The sequence below is a fragment of the Dipodomys spectabilis genome, unplaced genomic scaffold (genome assembly GCF_019054845.1).
Source record: "Dipodomys spectabilis isolate Male_0828 unplaced genomic scaffold, ASM1905484v1 ptg000264l, whole genome shotgun sequence".
Classification (NCBI taxonomy): domain Eukaryota; kingdom Metazoa; phylum Chordata; class Mammalia; order Rodentia; family Heteromyidae; genus Dipodomys; species Dipodomys spectabilis.
In genome coordinates, this window is record NW_024870941.1 from 2,521,815 (window position 1) to 2,534,073 (window position 12,259).

The 12,259-nt window shown below is 35.8% G+C and overlaps 1 protein-coding gene across 2 annotated transcripts in view; it reads left to right on the forward strand.

The window, feature by feature from the left end:
- The window catches only part of Efr3a (EFR3 homolog A), an 84,739-nt gene that overhangs the window by 45,099 nt on the left and 27,381 nt on the right, over nucleotides 1-12,259 (forward strand). For both annotated transcript variants that reach the window (XM_042699913.1, XM_042699914.1), the window contains 5 exons: nucleotides 2,879-3,000; nucleotides 7,118-7,267; nucleotides 8,788-8,925; nucleotides 10,615-10,693; nucleotides 12,026-12,161. In XM_042699913.1, the coding sequence (XP_042555847.1) occupies nucleotides 2,879-3,000; nucleotides 7,118-7,267; nucleotides 8,788-8,925; nucleotides 10,615-10,693; nucleotides 12,026-12,161 (625 nt within the window). The remainder of the gene's footprint in view (nucleotides 1-2,878; nucleotides 3,001-7,117; nucleotides 7,268-8,787; nucleotides 8,926-10,614; nucleotides 10,694-12,025; nucleotides 12,162-12,259) is intronic.

The following is a 12,259-nucleotide window of genomic DNA, read 5'->3' on the forward strand; positions in this document are numbered from 1 at the left end:
CTTTGGAAAGTAGTATGGAGGTTCCTCAAAAGACTCCACATAGAGCTCCCCTATGACCCAGCAATCCCACTTCTGGACATTTACCTGAATAATCACAACAAGACCATACTAAAGCTACCAGCACAACCATGTTTATTACAGTATTATTTACCATAGTTAAGCTATGGAACCAACCCAGATGCCCCTCAGTAGATGAATGGATCAAGAAAATGTGGTATATATACACAATAGAATTCTATGCCTCTGTCAGAAAGAATGACATTGCCCCATTTGTTAGGAAATGGAATGACTTGGAAAAAATTATATTAAGTGAAGTAAGCCAGGCCCAAAGAAACATAGGTCTCATGGTTTTCCTTATTTGCAATAACTAGTATATGTCTGAGACAAGCAGAAACGGTCAGATAAGTTGATGTTAGGAGAAATGAACCCCAAGATAAGGACTCAAATGTTTTTTCTTTCTTGCTATTGTTTCTAACATATTTATAAGATATTTATTTGTTGCTTTGTATGTTCCTCCCCCATAGTATAACCTGTTTTCACTGTATTTGATATAGGTTCTACTTCTATTAATAATTACCAGAGCTTGCTAGTACTGTGATTTTTCAGTAAATGACAAGAGAACAAATCTTTCCTTCTAAAAATTCTCTACAACACTGAACTTTTTTGCTTCTAATACCTTTTTCTGTTTTAAAAGTAAGGTCTTATAACAAATTTGGAAAATGCTAAATATTATAAAAGGGTAAAGTGAATGCAAAGTCAATTCCAAAATTTAGAAGTAATTCTTCAATGGTTATTTTCTTACCTTTAGTAGTTATTGCATATACAGATCATATGTCTTAGCACTCCCTTTTCCCTTTGTGGAGTTTTCTACTCATGTAGTTTGTATATAATGCGGCACTCTCGAGAATTGCAGTCAAATCCCTGTGCTGCCATGGCAGTTCAACATTCACTAAGTAGGTCAATTAAAAAAAAATGACTAAGCCTCTGACATGCAGTGTTTCTAGCTATAGAGTGAATGGAATTCTTTGTAAGTTGTTGGACCACTTAGAGAGGACTCTGGTGATGAAACCAATATATAATACAAAATAGGTAATGGTTCTGTGTTCTGTCTGAACTTAGTACCCTTTTCTAGATAATGTAAATCATGTAAAACAGCTTAGCCCTAGTCAGAGTAACTTAATATCTTTTTGTAATCTTATTTTTTCCAGATTTATTCTGTGCTCATTTCAGTTTTGTTTTCAGGCAAAGATTAATAACACATGATTTTGTTTGAATAATCTTTTTGGATAGAGATTTTAAAATCTGTCAGTCTCTATATACTCCTGGTTGGAGTATATGCATGTATTTCTGTATTTACAGGTAAATCAGGCAATTTAGTATATAGAAGTAATAAATTACCAGGTGAATGAAAAAGCTAGCTAGAAAAAATGTGTATTAAGGAGTTTTAGGGACTGAATCTAACGCGTGTAGAGTTTTGAAAATCTAGACATAATGGATTTTTTTTTCTCAATTGTGGGGACAGAGCTCTGGGCCTGGGAGCTGTCCCTCAGCTCTTCAGCTCAAAGCTAGCACTCTACTACTTGAGCCACAGGCCACTTCTGGGTTTTTCTGCTTGCTTATGTGGTGCTGAGGAGTTGAACCCAGCGCCTCATGCATGCAAGACAAGCACTCTACCACTGAGCCACCTTCCCAGCTTGTAATGGATTTTTTTTTTTTTTTGGTCGGTCGTGGGGCTTGAACTCTGGGCCTAAGCGCTGTTCCTTAGCTCTTCAGCTCAAGGCGAGCGCTCTACCACTTGAGCCAAAGCCCCACTTCCCTGTAATGGATATTTTTAATGATTACAAAGGAGGTAAAACAAGCCAGGCATGGTGGCTTGTACTATCATCCTAGTACTCAGAGCACTGAAGTAGAAGGATCATGAATTCAAGGCCAGCCTGGATTACATAGTGAGATCCTGTCTAAAAAAATAAAAGGAAGTAGAATAAATTCTTATCCTTTTAAGTATTTTCATTTACTATTGAGTGATCATGTTTCCTACCAGATATTTTGTTCTCCCATCTTGTATAAATTTTATTCATTTGGATACTTTCACTTGTCATGTAGTAGCTGATAAAAAGATTTTCTATTCACAGTTAAGAAACACAATTTGAGCCAGGCATAGTAGTACATGATTTTTGTAAATAAACCTAGCACTGGAGAAAGACAATGAGGCAAGAACATTATGATTATAAAGATTCAATAGGGTGTGTACAATATGACCCAGTCTCAACAAACCAAAAAACCCAAAAGATACCATTTGGTAGAGATTATAGCCTAAATATGCCCATTACTGAAAGAAACACTATCAGAATCCAAGAAATGGAAACAAGCTTTATAGAGTATGAACTCTCCTTCTACATAGTATGCCGCCCACACATTATAGACTGTGCTTAATATTTAGACTATTATGTCCATGATATTAGAAGAGTTCACTATTAAAAAATTTCTTCTGCCAGATTCCAGTTGTGTTGCAAGGCTGAGGATGGGAGGATCACAGTTTGAGGCTAGCCTAGGCAGATAAGTTTGCAAAGACCCCTTGACACATGACAGGCTTAAAACTGGCAGATATTTGTCCCAGTGCTCACGTGGGCTCAGTGAGTTCAGTTAGCAGAAGAGTCTCTACAGAGCGGATAGCAATAGGACTGGAGGTGTGTGGCAAGTAGAAGGCTCCAACACCACAAAAGGAAAAAATTCTTTTGTGTATATGCAGTACTTTTTGGCATTTGATGTTTTATATATTTGTTTTATTTATTTGCTGCTTGCGCAGATAATGGAGATAAATGAGTTTGGTATTTTCAGAAAGATAAATATTGTCCATATTGTTGCTTTTGTTTTTCAGTTTGTCAAATTTGCAAATATTGAAGAAGATACACCATCCTATCACAGACGATATGACTTCTTTGTATCTCGATTCAGTGCCATGTGTCATTCCTGTCACAGTGATCCTGAAATACGAACAGAGTATGTGTTAACTTAAAGATAAATATTGTGTTCATATATTAGATCATGATTTTCAAAGGAATTGAGAATATGAGTGAACCAGTTTGCACTGTTAGGAGCTCAGACAACCACCATAGCTCAGAGTGGTTTCCCAGTTCCTCTCTGAAGTGCAGCCTGGGCTCTAGCCTACAGCGGCCTTTCATGTTCTCTACCTGTCCTGAACCTCCTGTCATCTGCTCCTGCTCCCTCCAAAGCAGCTGAGCATGTGGGTAGACTTCTTGAGGGCCTTTGAGCACCTTGATTTCTCTGCTTATCACAACTCCCAGGCTGTCCTCAAGGCTTGTTACCTTGGTCTGTTCCAGTGTTTCCTCAAATGTCTCCCTACCAGAGATTTCCCTTAGACTTCGTTTATTAAACATCAATCCTCCTCTCGCACTCCTAGTTCTTTTTGGTCTTCCTGTTTATTATATCTTTGTCTCCTCCTCACTCTTCTGTAGTAGAAACTCCAGTGAGACAAAGGCTTTGTTTTGAGGACTGCTGTTTCAATAAGCACTCTGCATTGTGCTTTATTCAGAGAATGAAGAAAAGAATGTATTCTGCTGAATGAGTCATTGTTAGACTATGATTGTCATGAACACTGACTTTGCATCTTCTTCTTGCTTCTGGATATTTCCTAATAAAAATCCGGTGTTTATATGAATATAAAACATAAATTGATATCTATATATAAATGAGAAACATTGACTGTAAAGCCAACAAATCGCTATACTAACTATAGAAAATATTTTAAGCATTACTGTATGCTATTCATCTAAAAAAAAGAAACAACCTGAATTTAGATTTATCGTGGGAAGGTGGAAGTGGAAGATTTAACCTTCTTTATAAATTTTAGTTTTCTTTTAAAATAAAGTAGTACTTAGAGACTTAACTAGCTTAGAATTTGCAAGCTGTGGTGTTGTTTTAACTAAATGAAGCCTCTCCTGGAAGTTATTGTCATTTGAAAAAAGGGGAAGATGTAATAAGCATTTTTCAGATAGGACTTTTCTATTAGTATAAATTTTCCTCAGAATAATAATAGGCCTTTTACAGTCCTTTTTTTTTTTTTAAATTGATCATACATGGGTTTCACCTCTAGCTCTGGAGCTTGCTAGATATGCCCTAGGCTGTTAATTCTTTATTATAGAATGCGTTCCCTTAGAAGATGGCAAGGAATAGTTTCTTTTCTTTTTCTTTTTTTTGTTGGTCGTGGGGCTTGAACTCTGGGCTTGGGCGCTGTCCCTTTGCTCTTCTGCTCAAGGTGAGTGCTTTACCTCTTGAGCCACAGCGCCACTTCCGGTTTTCTAGTGGTTTATTGGAGATAAGAGTCCCACAGATTTTCTTGCCTGTGCTGGCTTTGAACTGCAATCCTCAGATCTCAGCCTCCTGAGTAGCTAGGATGACAGGCCTGAGCCACTGGTGCCTGGTGAATAGTTTCTTGCCTATTCCATTCACCACTAAAATTCTTTTGTTCTTCCTAAAGGACAGTTTTTAAATGTTTCATAAAACTTTCATGTTTCTAGTCACAGTATTTCTAAAAGGATGCATTTAATATTAAGTAAAATCATAGACATGTTGTATAAGCTTACCTTATTTCTAGGCACTTATCACCCCCTAGTGAAATATCCTGTCTTTAGAACAAATTTCTATGCTTTTAGGGATTACAAAATGAATTTGAAATGTTTCTGTATACAAAAAAAGGCTTATATAAAGTTCTTTTTCCTAATCATAGATCTTTCTGATATTTTATATTTGAACTTCCCAAATGAAAAGATTTCATTTGTATCATTGTGAAGCAAATGAGTAAATTAAATGCTTTAGGGCAGAGGATTTTTTTTACTTGCTTAACTTTAATTAAAAGCTCATTTAGGTTCCTCAGATGCATTTATATTCCCTTTCATATTCTAACTTAGATACACATTTTCATCAGAACCCTGTCTTACAGAAGCCAGAGGAGTGACAGAAGGGGTAAGGCTGGTAACTAGCAAGGTTTTCTTAAAACATTTCCGTGGTTCTCACTAGTAAACTCCTATATCACAAGCTTAAGCTCTGAGCTCCCGAAGACCTTTCTGCTGTAGTGGAGTCATCCTCACCATGGCTGGGGCAGGAGTTGTTTAGGCCCTTTATGTGAATCGACTCACTGAAGTCTTTCTTTTTTTTTTAATAAAGTTTATGAGTTCTATGGGCTTTGACAATACAGTTATTTCTTCCACATCAGGTGATGTGTACCTTCCTTTCCTTTTGCATAGTGTCAGCTGTCACTGAAGTCTTTAGTGCATTCCTAGGCTATAGACACTGATGAGGATCCTACTTAACATTCCTTTGGGGGCCATGGCTAGAAGGCAGTTAGCCAGATTTCAATCTGGATTGGATGCTAGCGTGCTAGCTCTTGGAAGGTAGCACTAGCACACCCCACTCCTCAGTAAGGCCCAACATCTGCTGTTCCACTAGTCTTCTGTGCTGGGTTCTCTGCGACCTTGTTCTTGTCACCCATGGCATAGCAGCGGCAGGCTTGTAAATCAGACCACTTGTAGTCATGTTAGGCTTGTCCACCTCCTGATGTGTTTCTGTTTTTGAAAACTGCCTCTGTAGCCAGAGCTTAGGGATAGACAACATTTGCCCGTGATATCCAGCTTGATTTTTCATCTGTCACCTAGCACTGCTGTTTCCCATTCTCCCTTTCTGCTCTGAAATGCCTGCACTGTTTCTCTATGGTTTGTGAAGCACTGCTGCTTCCTTCTCCAGATATTCCACGCTCCATATCTGTTTATAGTATCTGAAAGACAATGTAGATAAGCTAGTACACCTCTAAATGGTGAATATTTCAGGTAGTAGGAAATAGTAGAAGAAAAATGGAAGCAGTTTGGACAGGAGGAATATATTTTAGGGTCTCCATTTGCCTTGCCCTTTACAGCTTTTAAAAGCTGTGTTTAATCAATTTTCTCCTTGAAGCTTCTACCCAAACACCTCCACCAGTAAAAGTAAGGGAAGTGCAGGATGCCAGTGCCTCACACCTGTAATCTTACCTACTCAGGAGGCTCACATCTGAGGATCATGGTTCAAAGCCAACCCGGGCAGAAAAGTCCATGAGGTCTTACCTCCAATAAACTACTCCAAAAAAGCCGGAAGTGGCACTGTGGCTCAAGTGGTAGAGTGCTAGCCTTGAGCACAGAGACTCAGGGATAATGCCCAGGAGCTGAGTTGAAGCACCAGGACTGGCAAAAAAAAAAAAGGCTTGAGGAAGTTGGAGACTGTGAACTGGGATGGGAAGATGGGACAGCACTAATAAATTATGTATTGATAGATTATAAGTCACTTGTACAAGTGATGTATGTATGTACTAAATAGTCATGCTTTTTTAAGAAGCAGCATCTTTTGACATGTTCAATTGTAACCCCTTTGTACAAGTACTTAAAGATAATAAAAATAGAATAATAATAAAAAAAAAAGAACATCTCATCCTAAGAGGTGAAGGCCCCTGGGGAAGAACAGTGAGAGAGGTTTGGTGAAGCTACTCAGAAACCATGAAATCCTCCTCAGTCAGCCTTTAGACTTGTAGACAAGAAATGGAGAGCATCTCCTTCACATTAGTTTGAATTATCATCGTCATCTTAGGAAAACCTGTTGTTTTGGTTTGGTTTAGTTGTGGTTTTGTTTCTTTTTGTTTTGGGGTTTGTTTTTTTTTTTTTTTGGAGATGTGAGTCTCCAGCATTGAAGAAGACCTGTTTTGTTTTGTTTTTAACCAGCAAATGATATGTCCTGGGTGTTTCTGTATTTAAACTTTAAATGCTGATTTTTCAAAAGGTTGTATTCACAGTAAGTCTTTCTTGGACATATCTCGGTGTCCACCCTAGATTTTTATTTATTTATTTTTATTGTGAAACTACTATACAGAGGGATTATAATTACATGGGCAAGATAATGAATACATTTCTTATCAAGCATTGTTGCCTCCTCCTTTGTTTAGATTTTTATTTCTTAGACTTTTACTTTAATATATTTAATTGTTAAGACAATTTTCTTAATATTCACTCTTTAGGTAAGCAAGTGGATTCATTTAAAATAACTTCTCATGGCTCATTTTTTTACCTCATCATCACAGAATCCGAATCGCTGGAATAAGAGGAATTCAAGGTGTGGTTCGCAAAACAGTTAACGATGAGCTTCGTGCTACCATTTGGGAACCTCAGCATATGGACAAGATTGTTCCATCCCTTCTGTTTAACATGCAGAAGACTGAGGAAGCAGACAGGTACGGGATAAAGATGATAGAGTTGGGTTGCTCTTGTACTTGCCTAGGATAAAGGTGTTTTGTCTTAAGAATGATATAACAGACTTAAGTGGATTTAAAAGTATGTGCCTGTCAGGAAAAAATACTGCAGGAGTGACATCAAACATACTAGCCACTAATTTTTATTCATACACTAGAGCCTTATTCTCTTTGAGAATGTTTATACTATTGACATCTAGGTTGCACTTTTAATTAATACTACTTAAAGATGAAACTGTGAGAAATAAAAATTGTAGCTGAACTCGTATTATTCCTTTGAGACCTAGCATGTTCTTTCTTAGATAGTTAAAACTAATAATAATATAATAAAAATAATAATAATTGCAATAATAATGAGTTTCCATATATTTTTTTCAACAAAACATTAAGGCACTGTTCCTTTTTTTTCCCTAAGGTATTTTGGAGTAATATACTGATTTTGGATATATGTTGGCTTTGTTTTTCCTCCATAGTGTTCACATATTTATGTCTCCTCTTCAAGTGCCAGAAGCACATAGTCTGTTGTTGGAGATACTGTGTGATTCAGCTAAAAAACCAGAGTTTTCTAATTTGCTTACAATCCTGATCTGAAATTTAAAGAGGAAAATCTGGAGCAGACTTCATTCTATAGTTAATTCTTTAAAAACAATTATCATCATAATGATATATACAGCATCCAGATAAAAGTAGTTTAGAATTGGCTGTTCAATCACTGTTCATTTCAGTTTATTCTAACTACAAAAAGGATTTATGCTTAGTTCCTTAGATGTGATGATTTCCAACTTTAGAATCCTTTCTTAAAAGTGTGAAATTTGATAAATTTTTTCACCTGCTTTTTCTTGTTTTGGTGCTATAGCTGAAGCTGTTTTACTTAAAATATTTACAATGTAAAAATTAGTGAATTGGGAGCCCATTTTCCATACTTCCAGCTCTTCAAGTCCAGTTTTAAGATGTAAGATTCAAGAAACAAACTAGATTGTAAAATCTGAAGAAATTGTGTTTTCTCATGTGTACAATGCCAGAGATATGCTTGTTGTTATTATTATTGCATGTTTTGTCTAAACCAATGTTTTAAAACATGAACAAAACAAATTCTGTGTATTAAAGACATCTGTATATACAAGTGTGCATCTTACTTTTATCCCGTTGCAGTTAAAATGAGGACGTGGTCTTTGTGGTCCTTTGGACACTTTTCTTACTAAGACTTTGCTGTAATGTAGAGATATATGGAAGTACAAGAGAAACAAGCTGCTGAATTTTACTTATGAAAAGACATTCTGTTAGAATAGGTTACCAGCTGAGTTTAGTCCTCCCTATTGAAAGATTATGTGATTAGCTTTGGTGTTAGTACATTCATGAGGTCAGAATAAAGCTTTAAAGTTACTTAGGGATAAAAGAAAATGTCTCTGTAACATTTTTGGGAAATGAAGTCTATTCTGTTTCACTGGTAAAACTAATTTTAGACTTCTTCTTTCAGTCTTTATTTTTCTCTTTTTTTTTAGTCGCCTAGGCCCTCCTTCTTCTCCTTCCGCAGCTGATAAAGAAGAGAATCCTGCTGTGTTGGCTGAGAACTGCTTTAGAGAACTGCTGGGGCGAGCAACTTTTGGGAATATGAATAATGCTGTTAGACCAGTTTTTGCGTAAGGACTTAGTGGTTTCCTGGTTATCTAATTAAGAAGACAAATACTTTTTTACTTGCATGGCTGAGCTTTTATTGGAAACTGAAACATTGTGGAAGTAATGTAGGATTCAGTCTGAATACATACATATTAAGTCAGATTATAGACACATACATACATTCAATCTGAATGTATGTTTAAGTACTCAAATTCAGCAACTAAACTAGTGTTTCCCTTGTAAATACAAGCCATACTCACATATTTAACATCATGTACATCAGATAACTTGAATTATCTATTTACAGACCTTGAGATGCATTTTGCAGTGACATATTTAAATACAATAGTCATGTCTGAAAGACCTTGTTATACTAACTCCTATTCCCTTAGCCTTCTTTTTACCAAGTGTGGGCTCCTTTAGGTCTTTCTCACTTCTCAAGTAAGATTCATCTTTCATTCAGAAACTCAGAGCAAAAATGTTAAGTATCTCCTTGGTCCTTACATCCTACACTCCAGGTAAAATACAGTTTTGAGCTCTGAGTTTTTCCACGTAAACATTCTCTCAAGCCTTTTGTTTTCCAACTGACCCATCAAATGAAAATGTTCTATACTACATAATTGTTGAACTGTTCGGTTAATCTTTCTTTTGTTAAAGTTTTCCATATGCTTTTCTTCATCAAAACATGATAATGGGATTAGCATATAAAGAATATTCTGAATGTAGCATTTGGAATTCTTTAGGATATATGTTTTTGTCATATGGTTCAAAACTGACCTTTAAGTTACAAGAATCTATAAACTGTGAAATTATCTTAGAAATCAGATAAACATTTTTGAAAACTTCTGTGATCTTTCATCTGTTAGGTCAACTGTTTAAAGGCTGTGGGCTTATGAAAATGTTACTAAAAATACCAGAATTAAGTTAACAATATTAAAGGAAAGGTTTTTATTTTTAATGTCTGTATACTGACTTAATGTTAGAATTCAAGATGGCTAGACTAGAAGTAAGATTATGAAATTAACTTGAGTAACTTGGATTAGCTACATTCTTTTCTACAAATCCTTAAACTTAAATCCTGATTGTATGTTAATCAAACCAAATGTTAATTAAATAAAATGTAGTTATTTGTTAGCTATTTAATTAATTAAATGTGAAAGGCCATGAACAAGTAAAGAACCAGATATTTGGGGATTATATAATGAACATACTTGATGGATGATTAACATACATGATAATGATAAAATATGGACTGAACAAAAGTAAAAAGTGATCTAGCATTTCACTATAAAGAATTCATGCCTACTTTGAGAATTTCAGAGATGGTAAGTTGCTGTGGATATTTTACTGAATGTTTTAGTTTAATACTGAAGTAGGATTTTTTTTTTATTTGCATTGCTACTTGTTTCTATGGGGAATAAATGAATGATTCAGCAAGAATTTTGAGTAACATGTTTTAAATCAATAGTGAGCACAAGACACTGATACCATTGACTGGAATACTGGATAAGTTAAGTGCTAATGTGAGTTAAGAAAGTATAGACTACACTGTCGAGACCATAATATTTTATATTTATACCTGTAATTATTGGATGATTTTAGCTTAAAATTGTGAGATTGTCAGAACTTTTTCTTTACAATGTTAAAGAAGCTATGCAGGAAAGATTTTAACCAGAGAATTGTTAAAGCAATTTTTAATTGTTACTTTACAGGCATTTAGATCATCACAAATTATGGGATCCTAATGAATTTGCAGTTCATTGCTTTAAAATCATAATGTATTCTATTCAGGTAAGATTTGGTTAACTATTCTTTATATAAGTAATTTGTATGGATAAACACATCATTGAGCAGCTATTGAAAACTAGCATAAAAAAGGTTTTTAACTTAGCAATTTGTCTCATTTTTCTGTACCACTTCTCATTTGCTAAGATGAAAAATACCTTATAAAAAGAACTAAAATTCTTTATGGTGGCACTCTTTATTTTTCATGTGCTTAATATATGAATTATGTATTTATATTAACTGATGAACTGGTATTTGAATTCACTTATACCAGCAATTAATTTAGCTGCTGTAACAACTAACATTCATTTACTGATTACTATTGAGACGTACTTTTATTAACCAGTCTTTTTTGTTGTTGTTGTTGTTGCTCATGGGGCTTGAACTCCGGGCCTGGGTGCTATTCCTCAGCTCTTCAGCTCAAGGCGAGTGCTCTACCACTTGAGCTACAGCGCCACTTCCGGTTTTCTAGTGGTTTATTGGAGATAGGAGTCTCACAGGCTTTCCTGCCAGGGCTGGCTTTGAACTGCGATCCTCAGATCTTAGCCTCCTGAGTAGCTAGGATGACAGGCGTGAGCCACCAGTACCCGGCTTATTAACCAGTCTTAATAGAACCTTATGATTAAATACCTAACTGCAAAGGAAAAAACTTGTTTTGGTTGTTGGGTTGTTGTTTTTTTACCCCTCAAAATGTGAAAAGAACTGGTTAGCTCTTAATTCAAACAGGATTTGAAGTCTTTCAGACACCATTTACTTTTTTTGTGAGGCAACTCAGGGCCTTAGGTATGCTGGGTAAGTGGGGGTAAGTGCAGCATTGAGCTCGGTTCTTAATCATACTTTGGTCAGAATAGACTTTACTTTTGTATATTCTTAGAGTTTGTCTGTTTGGGCAAGTTACTATTTGACCTATTTGCACTGAATTGCATGTTATAATTGAATTGAACTTTTCTCATAGTGCTTTTGTGCATGAAATGAAGTACATTCATGTAAAGTATTTATAATGTGTCTGATACCTGGTTACTTTTGAAAATAAAGTGCATTTTGTCCCCATTTCTGATATGTTCAATGCTATAGGAAGGCACATAATAGCCCCCAAGTCACCAATTGAAGAGTAATAATGCTATCTAATACTCAGTACTTTCACTGGCTCTAATGTATCCTGGTTGGGCATTAAATCAAATGGCTACCTTCATATTAAGATAGACTCTAATTACATGGGGTTCCCACATCTGGTGATTCAGCTTTCTAGATTGTTATGAAGGTATTTATGTTACTAAAGAAAAGTCAGAAATACCTGGATGTGAATTCTCCACTTTTTTTGCTGTCAACTTCCTTTAGGCTCAGTATTCTCACCATGTCATCCAGGAGATTCTTGGACACCTTGATGCTCGTAAGAAAGACTCTCCACGGGTTCGTGCAGGTATCATTCAGGTTCTGTTAGAAGCTGTTGCCATTGCTGCTAAAGGTTCCATAGGTAAGTGCCTGTCAGAACAACAAAATCAAGGAATCAAGATGTTTCAGGGTCTATTTCTCCAGTAGGCATAGCAGTGTGTGAAGTACTGCTCTGACTAT